Source organism: Pelophylax lessonae (genome assembly GCF_965119305.1).
Source record: "Pelophylax lessonae genome assembly, chromosome: 8".
In the NCBI taxonomy this organism is placed as follows: Eukaryota; Metazoa; Chordata; class Amphibia; order Anura; family Ranidae; genus Pelophylax; species Pelophylax lessonae.
In genome coordinates this window covers 201621456-201634567 of record NC_138775.1, presented here as the reverse complement: position 1 = coordinate 201634567, position 13112 = coordinate 201621456, and the positions used below count along the sequence as shown (strand labels likewise).

The following is a 13112-nucleotide window of genomic DNA, read 5'->3' as shown; positions in this document are numbered from 1 at the left end:
TTTTTAAATTTTTGGCCAATTTGTTTTCTGCTACCTATGTTTGGTAAAAAAAAAATCACAATAAGCGTATTTTGATTGGTTTGCGCAAAAGTTATTGCGTTTACTAAGGGAAAGATTTCTGTCATTTTTGGTGTTTTTTTATTTTTAACGCGTAATGGCGGCCATCTGCGATTTTTTTTTTTTTTTTTTTTTTTTTTTTTTTTTTTTTTTTGCGGGACGGCGACATTGCGGCGGACAGATCGGACCCTTGACTGACATTTTTGACACTTTTGGGGGTACCAGTGACATTACTACAGTAATCAGTGCTATAAATATGCACTGTTTACTGTAAAAATGACACTGGCAGGGAAGGGGTTAATTTTATTGGAGAGGGAGGGCTTAATGTATGCCTGGTGTTTACTAACGTGTGTTGGGGGGGGGGGGGAGGTGACGGAGTGACATAAGGACAGATCGCATGTTCAGCTATGCTTAACACTGCAATCTGTCACTCCTTGTCACTGAGGAGATCCGCCCGCTCTGTTTACACAAGCGGGCGGATCTCCAAAGTAGATTCCCAGACGATAGGGGAAGAGCAGGGGCGATCGCCGCTGCTCCTCCCCTGGCCCGACTCCCGCTGTGACTGAAAACAGCGGGAGCGAGCCTCCGGCGGGAGTCCCTCTGAGTGACCGTCCGACGTCCGTCTTGCTGAGTCACATGATCCACCGGCGCCGCGCAGCCGCTCCCACCAGATGTGATGTCATGCCGCTCATAGCGGCTGACGTCACATAGGAAAGACTTTACCGGGGCTGCAGCGGCGCGGTCCCAATAGCGGCCGCGTCTTAAAGCGGCCCCACCAATCTTAAAGCGGCCCCAGGGCTGGCGGCCCACCGAGAAATTTCCCGGTATCCCGGTAGGCCAGTCCGGCCCTGGCAGCGGGTGTCAGCGGACATGTCCCTGCTGCTCCATAGAGGTACATGGAGCATCTGATCAGGTCCGCCTGAAAAATGACAGGGGGACTGGATCGGAAAGCCTGTGTGAAAGGGGCCTAACAGTGTAAATTTGCTGTCCCCTCAAAATAACTTGACACACAGCCATTAATGTCTAAACCGCTGGCAACAAAAGGGGGTACACCCCTAAGTCAAAATGTCCAAATGTGGTCCGCTTAGCCATTTTCCCTCCTTGGTGTCATGTGACTCGTTAGTGTTACAAAGTCTCAGGTGTGAATGGGGAGCAGGTGTGTTAAATTTGGTGTTATCGCTCTCACTCATACTGGTCACTGGAAGTTCAACATGGCACCTGATGGCAAAGAACTCTCTGAGGATCTGACATTTTTTTGCTCTACATAAAGATGGCCTAGGCTATAAGAAAATTCCCAAGACCCTAAAACTGAGCTGCAGTACAGTGGCCACGACCATACAGCGGTTTAACAGGACAGGTTCCACACAGAACAGGCCTCGCCATGGTTGACCAAAGAAGTTGAGTGCCATGCCCAGCGTCATATCCAGAAGTTGTCTTTGGGAAATAGACGTATGAGTGCTGCCAGCATTGCAGAGGTTGAAGAGGGGGGGGGGGGGGGTCAGCCTGTCAGTGCTCAGACCATACGCGGCACACTGCATCAAATTGGTCTGCATGGCTGTCGTCCTAGAAGGAACATGATGCACAAGAGAGCTTGCAAACAGTTTGCTGAAGACAAGCAGACGAAGTACATGGATTACTGGAACCATGTCCTTTGGTCTGATGGGACCAAGATAAACTAATTTGGTTCAAATTGTGTCAAGTGTGTGTGGCGGCAACCAGGTGAGGAGTACAGAGACAAGTGTCTTGCCTACAGTCAAGCATGGTGGTGGGAGTGTCATGGTCTGGGGCTGAATGAGTGCTGCCAGCACTGGGGAGCTACAGTTCATTGAGGGACCCATGAATGGAAACCTGTACTGTAACATACTGAAGCCAAGCATGATCCACTCCCTTCGGAGACTGAGCTGCAGGACAGTATTCCAACATAATGACCCCAAACACAACTCCAAGATGACCACTGTCTTGCTAAAGAAGCTGAGGGTAAAGGTGATGGACTGGCCAGGCATGTCTCCAGACCTAAACCCTATTGAGCATCTGTGGGGCATTCTCAAACAGAAGGTGGAGGAGCGCAAGGTCTCTAACATCCACCAGTTCCGTGATGTCATCATGGAGGAGTGGAAGAGGACTCTAGTGGCAACCTGTGAAGCTCTGGTGAACTCCATGCCCAAGAGGGTTAGGGCAGTGCTGGAAAATAAGGGTGGCCACACAAAATATTGAGGCTTTGGGCCCAATTTCGACATTTTCACTTAGGTGTGTACTCACTTTTGTTGCCAGCGGTTTAGACATTATTGGCTGTGTGTGTACTTTTAGGGGACTGCAAATTTACACACTGCTACAAGCTGTACACTCGCTACTCTACATTGTAGCAGTGTCATTACTTCAGTGTTGTCACATGAAAAGATATATATTCTCACAAAAGTACACCCCTCGCATTTTTGTAAAAATGTTATTTATTTTTTTCAGTATTTTAACTGTAGAGTTGCCCATGGGCTCTGCTTCATTCTGCATAGACATGATAGGATGGTTGCCATAAGAAGGATAATGTTAACCCTAGATTGTAGAGTTTGGCAACTGATGGAGCCCAGAAGATGTCGTTTTGTTAGAAAAAATTTCATAAAGCACATACTTGCAGTTGGATTCGATGCTTTGTGTTATGGGTGGTGCATATTTGTTGGAATGAAATGTAAGCAAGTTTAAACTGCAATGTGAAACCTTGGTTATGAGATCCGTGATTATCAATTATTCATTTAACTCTTTCTTCCGCTTTGCAGGGGACAAAGTGCTGTGATAATGTGTATGTTTGTTTGAAATTCTGCTGAAATAAAATGAAAATATGTGCAATCTAAACCCCTTGGTTATAATGTGAACTGTTAGGGTAACTTGGTTTGTTGCAGGCCGGCTAGTGAGCTGCAAATTTCTGTTTTTCTTACGTGTCGTCCTTCCATGTGCTCCCGGTTTCAAAGACTAGGGTGGTTGCCATTTGTTTGTACTGAAATAAAATGAAGATCTTTATGGGGGCTTAAAGTTTGTGTGTTTGTATATGTGTATATATACAGTATCTCACATTTTTGTAAATAGTTTATATCTTTTCATGTGACAACACTGACGAAATGACACTTTGCTACAATGTAAAGTAGTGAGTGTACAGCTTGTAGAACAGTGTAAATTTGCTGTCCCCTCAAAATAACTCAACACACAGCCATTATTGTCTAAACCGCTGGCAGTGCACTCCTAAGTGAAAATGTCCAAATTAGCCATTTTTCCTCCCTCCCTCCCCTGGTGTCTTTTGACTTGTTAGTGTTACGAGCTCTCATGTGGGAATGGGGAGCAGGTGTGTTAAATTTGGTGTTATCGCTCTCACTCTCTCATGCTGGTCACTTGCAGTTCAGCATGGCACAGAACTCTGAGTATCTGAAAAAAAAAATTGTTGCTCTACATATAGATGGCCTAGGCTATAAAAAGATTGCCAAGACCCTGAATCTGAGCTGCGGTACGGTGGCCAAAACCATTCAGCAGTTTAACAGGACAGGTTCCACTCAGAATAGGCCTCGCCATTATTGACAAAAGAAGCTGAGTGCACGTGCTCAGAATCCTATCCAGAGGTTGTCTTTGGGAACTAGCCTTATGAGTGCTGTCGGCTTTGCTGCAGAGGTTGGTGGGGTGGGGGGTCAGCCTGTCAGTGCTCAGACCATACGCCGCGCACTGCATCAAATTTGGTCTGCAAGGCTGTCGTCCCAGAAGGAAGACTCTTCTATGGATGATGCACAAGAAAGCCCGCAAACAGATTACTGAAGACAAGCAGACTAAGGACCTGGATTACTACTGGAACCATGGCCTATGGTCTGATGAGACCAAGATAAACTTATTTGGTTCAGATGGTGCTAAGCGTGTGTGGCAGCAACCAGGGGAGGAGTACAGAGACAAGTGTGTCTTGCCTACAGTCAAGCATGGTGGTGGGAGTGTCATGGTCTGGGGCTGCATGAGTGCTGCCAGAACTGGGGAGCTACAGTTCATTGAGGGAACCATGAATGCCAACATGTACTGTGACATACTGAAGCAGAGCATGATCCCCTCTCTTTGGAGACTGGGTATTCCAACATAACCCCAAACACACCTCCAAGAAGACCACTGCCTTGATAAGAAGCGGAGTGTGAAGGTGATGGACTGGCCAAGCATGTCTCCAGACCTAAACCCTATTGAGCATCTGTGGGGCATTCTCAAGCAGAAGACTCCATTGGCAACCTGTGAAGCTCTGGTAAACTCCATGCTCAAGAGGGTTAAGGCAGTGCTGGAAAATAATGGTGGCCACACAAAATATTCACACTTTGGGCCAAATGTTGACATTTTTCATTTGGTGTTGTACTCAATTTTGGTGCCAGCGGTTTAGACATTAAGGGCTGTGTGTGAAGTTATTTTTAGGGGACAGCAAATTTACACAGTTATACAAGCTGTACACTCACTACTTTACATTGTAGCAGTCATTTCTTCAGTGTTGTCACATGAAAAGATATAAAATATTTACAAAAATGTGAGGGGTGTACTCACTTTTTTTGAGATACTGTGTGTGTATGTAACTGTGTGTATTTTTTTTAAACCTCTCCCTCACCCCCCCCCGATAATTGATCACATGACCTCTGCTCTGATGCATAAGGCACTTCAAGAAGGAGGGATGGGGGAGGGGGGGCTGCAAGGGGCATGCCAGCAGGAGGCAGAGAGGGCAGTATACTGATTTTTCAACTGCTGTGCAGGGGGGTGTGTTGGCACAAGTCTGACCACTAGAGTACAGGCAGGCTGTGCACCCAAGTACAAGCCCAATTCCTAAAAAAGTTGGGATGCTGTGTAAAATCTACATAAAAACTGAATGCAAACCTTTGCAAATCTCATTAACCAATATTTAATTCACAATAGAAAACCTATCAAATGTTTAAACTGAGATTGTACCATTCTAAAATGTTACCATTTTTAAATGCAGCTTTTCAGGTTGGTCAATCTCTGGCCATCTTTACTTCTGATACCCTCTGAATCTCTAAGATGCCCTTTTTATAACCAATCATGTTACTGGCCTGTTGCCAATTCTAATTTGTAGCAAAATGTTCTTCCAGCTCTTCCTTGTTAGTAACACTTTTCCAGCTAACATTTTGTTAAGCGCCGCTTCACATATATGCGATGACAGACATCGCATGTGATTCGCTGCGCTCTGCAAATCATATGCCATGTCTGTGCTATGCAAATTCAGCCATACAGGTTGTATGGCTAAATTTGCATCGGATTCGGACACAACTCGCACAGGACCCTTTTTTGGGTCTGCACCAGAATCCGATTGCATGGGTGTTCACACCTATGCGATCGGATTCATGTATGCCCTGACAGTTTGCACTGCAATATGCGAACTGATCTGGGGGTGTGATTAACTTTTTTGTTTTGACACCCCCCCCTGCGATTCGCATATGGCAGTATGAACTGCCTGCGAGTTGAATGCGATGCGGGAACCCGCAGTGAATTCACAGGGTTCCCGCATCGCATATGTGTGAGCCGGAACTAAAGGCATTGCCTTTTATCTATTTCAAAATTTACCTTTTTTTATTTTTAAAACTTAAAATACATTTTCTCATTTCAAACATTTGATATGTTTTCTATTTTGAATAAAATATAGGTTTATGCGATTTTACAAATAATTGGATTCTGTTTTTTATGTACATTTTACACATCCAAACTTTTTGAAATTGGTGTTATAGAATGCAAAGATGAAAACTGACCATGCTGGAATGGATGTGCTTCCAATGCCTAGTGTGATCAATTTAAAATGGGAAAGCAGTGGGGACTGACATCACCAGGTATTTCACACAAAGGAAGCAAAGAGAACAGGATACTCTTTTATACAAATATGTGGTATCATTGGGGTAACAGACTTGTGACTCAGCAGTGATAATAAAGATATCCCTGCCCCTGCAGCAATTTATCATCCCACCAAGCAGAGTCTTCATGAGTGGTAACACTACTTTAAATTCAGGAACAGTGCAGCAATATAGCCCCACACTATCAGAGCAAGCTGCATCAGCGTTCTTCACTTGCAGGTTTAACAGGTATATGCAGGACTTTAGTAGGGAGGCTAAGATAAAATATGTATATTCTTTTTTTTCTCATTGACTTAAGACAGCTCCTGTCATTTTTGACCATTGGGTTATGCTGCCCCCCTACAGGAGGTAGGACACTAGGTAGAAATTTGCAGTCCTGGGGGGGGGGGGGGGGGTGTATACTCCCTCTCCCTGCTATAATTTTTTTTTTTTCTGCCTAGTCAGGAATAAGGACCTAGTTCCTTGCTGGGATCTTTGGTCCTGGCAAACTTTTTCAGATGGCAAATCTTTTCCTCTTGGATTTTTCCTGTGAGATCTCCTATTAACTGCTGGACTGGGTGACCATGCTGGATAATCTAGATCCATTGATCACTCCAGTCTGGCCAGCGAGCGTGCGCAGTCCTCAGCTCCGCGCTAGATCGGCCGTGACATAGCCTCACTGAACAGGGGCTGGCCCTGCGGGTTAAACGTCTCGCTTGGTCGCATGTGACAGCCCCCCCATTTTGATGGAAAGGAGGATCTGTCTGGAGCAGTGCCTACCTGGTATGGTGAGTAGCTGTCCCCCCCCCCCTCTTCCCCTGGAAGGTTTTGGGGTGGACATGAGCCTCTTCTTGGCATGGTTAGGTTCTTCTCCTTCCTGCAGGCACCCCCCCCCCCGTTAAGTCCCTCACCCTGTCCCCCCACCTCACATACGCTTGGGATGTGGTTTTTTTTTTTTTTGGGTGGTCTGGCCACCTTCCTGGGGTGGGGGCAGGACGCTAATGGTAATGGGGGACAGGGGTGTGTGGCCAGAGGATCGATTGTGCGGGGTGGGAGGGGGGTTTGTAACTGGTGGGGGCTCCTGCCAGGGCCCCCTAGTCCTGCCTGGATCTGTCCTGAGCCCCCCCTGTTCTGGGTCCTTGTATGCCTTGTGGTGCCACTGTTTTGTTGTAGCCTGTGTATTCCTATAAACTGCGGCCATGTTTGTTTTGCTCTCTGGCGCTTCAGCTTAGAAAATCCTTCCTCCCCTTGTATTGGACAGCGGTCACCACGGATGCCTGCCTGTCCGGCTGCGGAGACGTCCTCGACAAGCATTCTGCCTAGGGGATTTAGACACTGGAAGTGTCTGACTAGGGATCAATGTCTCTAGAACTCCGAGCGATCAGACTGTGCCTGGATACTTGGGCGGATCGTCTTCAGGGATGCCCTGTGCGCATTCAATCGGACAATGACACGGCTGTAGCTTATGTCAATTACCAAGGGGGTTCAAGAAGTGCCCTGGCAGCTCTGCAGGTAGCCAGCATTCTATGGTGGGCAGAATGGTTCGTTCCAGCCTTCTCCCCGTCGTACACAGTGGAAGATTGGCAGGCGGACTATCTCAGTCGGCAGGTGTTAGACCACGGGGAGTCCCTTCATCCGGAGGTGTTTCATCAGCTGTGTCTCTGAGGTGGATCTGTTGACATCTCGGCTCAACGGGTGCAGGGATTTGTGGCTCAGTCAAGGGATCCAATGGCAGACACCACAGACGTGCTAGTGGCCCCGTGGGGGTCAGTATCGTCTGATTTACGCCTTCTTTCCTCTTAAGCTTCTGCCCAGACTCCTAAGCAGGATCGGGGCGGAAGGGATTCCGGTCATCTTAGTGGCCCCGAACTGGCCTCGCTGGGCTTTTTGCATAGCATAGGTAATGTTTGTTTTGCTGCCTGTGCCCTTGTTCAGAAGATTTCAACTCACTTTCTGTCCCTGTAACAATTAGGTTTTGAAAATTTTGGGTTGTTATGGAAACCAGGATTGGTAATAAAGCTTTAGTGGACACCTTTTTTTTCCCATGAGAACTCTTACTGGACTGAATTTCCCTTCCTAGGGGTAGATTTCCTCTCCCTTCTTGTTGTCTCCCTTCGTTTGTAAGTAGGAGTCGTTTGTAAGGCGGATGTTTGGAACCTGGGGACCGCCTGGAAACCTGTTTCTTTGCAGGAACTTGCTAAATTTCGATATATGTATGGGCAGGCTGGTTGTAATGAAGTCAAACCAGTCTGTTGGTTATTTTTCAGGCTTCATCTGCCGGCAGTGATTTTTATATTTTGATGGCTAGGAAACCTCCCGCTGTCCAAATACAATAGCTCCGCAGGAGGAATCAACCAATTTTTTTCCTTCAACCATTAAAAAAGAGGTATTGGATTGGGGTTTTTTTTATTCTTTTTACTTGGGTAGATGCAGCATCAGTCAGATTCTGTATCTGTTCCCTGCCGGCTTAAGACTGAGAGCAAAGTGATCAAACACCGCCGATCACTCGGCTATCAGAGCTCCCTAAGCAGAGAGCTGGTGATTGTTCATCACCGCCTCTCTGCTCTGCCCACCTACGCTCTCTGGAGTGCTGGGATGTGGAGGGGGCTGGAGTGGCCAGCTGAGACTCGCAGTGGCTCACTGAGAGCCGATCCAGGAATGTGGGTGGATCCCGACCATATGGTCATGATCGTTTCCGAGCCTGGACCAGCTCTGTGATGTAGCCATCCCAGGCTTCAGCCTGCTGAAAACAGGTCACAGGAGTGCAGAACTAATTGCACTCCTGTGATCCAGAGACGTACAACCAAACAAGCTTTGGCTGTACTTCTCCTTTAAACTGGTTAATGTATGGGCCTGCCTTACAAATCTTGGTTGCAAAAGGAAATTATAAAAAAAAAAAAAAGTATGTATGAAACCTGCACTTAGATAATTCTAGAGGTTGCTGTAATTGCTGGTCTCTACTCCTTCAAAATGCTGATTGTAATGCTGATCTATCTATAAGCAGGCTGGTTGTACAGATGTTGATCTCTGTCAATTTTTCACTTAATTAGTTATGCTGGCAGTGCTGATGAATGTATTCTGACAGCAGGGAAATCTCCCTGCTGTCAGTATATAATGGCCCTGCAAGAGGGATTCCCACATCAACCTCAAATGTGTGGATGGGGGAAGCGATTCATTTTTCTTTCATTGATCCTGCTGGTTGAACAAAAGAAAATGAATCGTGTATTGCCTACCTTAGCTTCAATTTTTCGGGACATTGACTTGGGTCGATTTATGGAACTCAGAAGTTCTGACTTTATACTTTTTACCTGCAGTCTTGTTTTGGCTTTGTGACTGAAGGTATTGTTGTGCTCTAGTTAATGTTTTGTTGTGTTTTTTTTTTTTTTTTTTTTATTTCGCATAAAAAGACTTCATTGGCAGCCCCTGTAGTTAGCTAGTGCAAGCTTTAATTTAATTCCAACTAGAGAGTCCTTTTCCCCCTCTTAAAGCTTTATTTCTCTTTTTGAGGGCCCCCAGGTAAGTTATGCCATAATATGCCAGTATGCACCACATATTGGCACATTATGACACTTGCCTTTCAAACAGAGCTCTCCAGCGCTGCACTGTAAAAGAGCCGGCAGGTCCTGGGCTTTTCCATTTCCATCTTCACACGGTTTTCCTTCCAGGTTTCGGGCCTTCGGCGCATGCGCGGCTCAGTGTACATAAAGGCAGAAGGAAGCATTTATGACAGAAAAAAATTATCAGTTCTCTTCTGTCATAACTATCCTGTTTGTCAGCATTTAAAAAAAAAAATCAAAACTTTTAAAAATAGTTTCCTACCACTTTAAAACAGTCCTTTTGCAACTTTCTAATAGTTTTTTTTTTATTTACAAACTTGAGCCAGAGTGAATCGGTTTTCAAAGGAAAAGGATTAATTTGTCCGATTGAAAGTTCATTACAGATTGTGCTCTAAATAACCAACCCCCACCAACACCACTACCTACTGAAATACCTAAACAGAGAAACCCGTAAAAGATCTTAGCTTCTCAATGTTTAAAGCATGACTTTTTAGGCATTCAAATGATTTCTGTAATCTTTGATTGTCTTTGAAAATGTTACATACATGGTAGCCCATCCTCTGATACCCAGGAAGAAGGGAAACAATGTCTTCTGGAACAACAAAGCACTTGCCTCCCTCTTAAAAAAAAAAAAAAAAAAAAAAAAGCTGCTTTTGGGTAAGAAAATGTCCCTCACATTCATAAGTCTAGAACTTGACCCTTCCTTGTGTTCACATTTTGGCTTTTGGAGCCTTTTCCATCTCCCAAAGTACATAGAATTATGATGCCTTTTAATGTATGTAATCTGTATAAGGCGGTAGAGGTACTCCTAGGTTTGCTTTGTAGTAAAGTTGGCTAACATTTTTTTTTTTTCTCTCCCCCCACAGGACTCCAGAACCCCCATTGTTCCAGAACCAATGGGTATTAATCAGAAAATAGACTTTTCAGACCCCATGTCACAGCCAAATTTGGATGAAATAAAGGATCAGATCAAGCGTGAAATCAGAAAAGAACTTAAAATCAAAGAAGGTGCCGAAAACCTCAGAAAGGTTACTACAGATAAAAAAAACTTGGCTTATGTGGACAATATTTTAAAGAAGTCAAATAAAAAGCTAGAGGAGTTGCATAACAGTCTTCAGGAGCTAAATGCACATATTGTTGTTCGGGAAGCAGAGGATCTTCCAGGTACTCCAGACAGAGTGCAAGGAGATGGGAGAGTGAGCGTGTGTGTGTAAAACTTGCATAACATTAACTATATGCTATTTGTTCCTTTATATACAATAAGTGGACTGTTTACAACAAAGTTTTCATTTAGGATTTACTTTCTGTCAGTGTCTATTTTTGCTTTTTCAATGGAGATTTTTTTTTCATCCATTTTTCACATGAATTCAGGCACATCTAATTCTTATCCTGAATCTTCCTTGCTAGACATCACTTATTTTGAATTTGTCTAAATACGGTTTACGCTAGTAAGTTAACATCACTGACACAACCTAATCTAGGAGGTAGACTTTCCTACAAAATGTATTTTGTTTTAGGTCGAGAAACTTACGTCTGTCAGTCCAGCTTTTATAGAGTTATAACTACACAGCTTATCTGGCGTTCTAATCATTGCGATTTGCTCTGTTGGCATTTGTGAGAATTGTGTTGGGCCAGATGATTCAAAAGGATAAGCCGTTGGTGAGGAATATTTCAGATTTTATAATGGAGATTTAAAAAGAATAATGCCAATAAACGGCGAGGTTTCAGGAATACAGTTCATTTTCGTCGGGTTACATATAATCAAAACAGAATAGGCATTACATATGTTATTTAAAAAAAAAAAAAATAATTTTCACTGTGCTCAGGCTGCAGACTAGCTGGCATAAAATTGTAGGTTATAATTCACAGACCATTTTCTCAATAAAATGCAGAGCTTATAGTCCATTCTAAGACAGTCCATAAATCTCATAGAACAGCCGAAGTGTGTTGACATGTATACAGTTGTTGGTGAGATAATCCGCCACCACAGCACACCAGGCCTCTTATCCTCAAGCGTGGACCACTAGATTATTGGTGGTCTTACAATGCTCCAACACTCCTCAGGCTCACTCCTGTTCAAGATATTGCAATATACTAAAATCCTGTTGTCCTCTCTGAGAGCGCCTCTCCACACAGATGTGCCAAAAGTAAGAACAGAAATCACCTCATAGTGTAGTAGGTAAGTAATAGTCAAAAAGTTAGTAAAACAAATCCAGAATACTCGGTAATGGTGATAATCAACCATGTCATGTACAAAATCTTAGGAAGTTTCCAACCAGCAAGATGGCCGTGGTTCGTGCATACAGCTATGGGTTGTGTCCTGTCCAAGCTCTATCCAACTCGTTTGTCCAATCAGACATCGTCACGCCCCTGACGACACACTTGAGGTGGTCTGAGATTTATGGATCGAATTAGAATGGACTAGAAGCGCTGCATTTTATTTTAGGTTACATGTAGTCATGTTTAAAAATATTGGCACACCCGCATTTCTGTCAGATAATGTGCCATTTCGCCCATAAAATTGTTGCAATTACAAATGTTTAGACGTTCTCATGTTTATTCCTTTTGTTTGTATGACACGAAGTGAAGAAATAGACAAATCTGACACATTCCTCGCAATATTCCAAAAAATAGACAAAATTATTGGCACCTTCTCAAAAATTTTAAAAAAATTACATTCCAAGTTTGTGATGCTCCTGTAATTTGGTAATTTAACTTCGCCTGTATCAACAGATTCTGACAATATAGAAATCACACCGGCAAATGGTTAAAATAGTTAAACTTTGACTCAACCTTTCTGTTGTCTCTCGGTGTGCCACACGGAGCATGGAGAAGAGAAAGAGCAACAAATAATTGAGCGTTTGAGGACAAAAATTGTGAAAACGTACAATCTCAAGGTACAAGTCCATCTCCAGAGATCTTAATGTTCCTGTATCCGCTGTGCGCAACATTGTCAAGAGGTTTACAGCCCATAGCACTTTTAGCTAATCTCCCTGAATGTGGATGAAAGAGAAAAATGTAACAAAGATTGCAATGAAGGATTTTCTCTGTCGCTCATTGACAGACGTAGTCCTCGTTGATTAATAACAACTCGGGTTATACTGCCCTCTACAGGAGTAGGACTAGACAGGAAAGAAAACGTTCTGGCCACACCCTAGGGGCAGTCCCAGAGGGTATATCCTCTCTCTCTCTCTCTCTCTCTCTGCTACAGCAAATCAGTTTTTTTTCTGTCTAGTTAGGAGTAAGGACCTAGATGCCTTGCTAGGATCTTCGGTCCTGGCAGGATTTTTTTCTTAGATTTTTTAGACAGCTTTTTTCTCAAGTGTTCCTGTGAGATCTTCAAGCAAGAAAGCTGGAACTGGGCGACGGGCTGGATGTGGAGATCCAGTGGTCACCCCAGTTCAGCCTACGAGCGCGTGCAGGCCATAGCTCCGCGCTGGGTCGGCCGCGACATAGTCCCACTGGACGGGGACTGACCCTGCGAGTTAAACGTCTCGCTTAAACGCCAATGACCATGAGTCACGGCGTCCGTATTGGTCGACAGCCCTCCCACCCCAGTGGAGAGGGGTACTGTCAGGAGTTGGCGCCCGCCTGGTTCCGGTATGGTGAGTAGTATGTTCCCCCTTTTCCCCCTGATGGGTTTGTGGGGGGGGGGGTGGAACGCGGG

General features: G+C 44.5%; 1 protein-coding gene across 1 annotated transcript in view; it reads left to right on the top strand.

Annotated features, from left to right (window-relative positions):
* PKN2 (protein kinase N2) overlaps positions 1 to 13112 on the top strand; it is a 254573-nt gene that overhangs the window by 130234 nt on the left and 111227 nt on the right. Inside the window, exon 2 of the mRNA XM_082266674.1 lies at positions 10312 to 10609. Coding sequence (XP_082122800.1) covers positions 10312 to 10609 — 298 coding nt within the window. The remainder of the gene's footprint in view (positions 1 to 10311; positions 10610 to 13112) is intronic.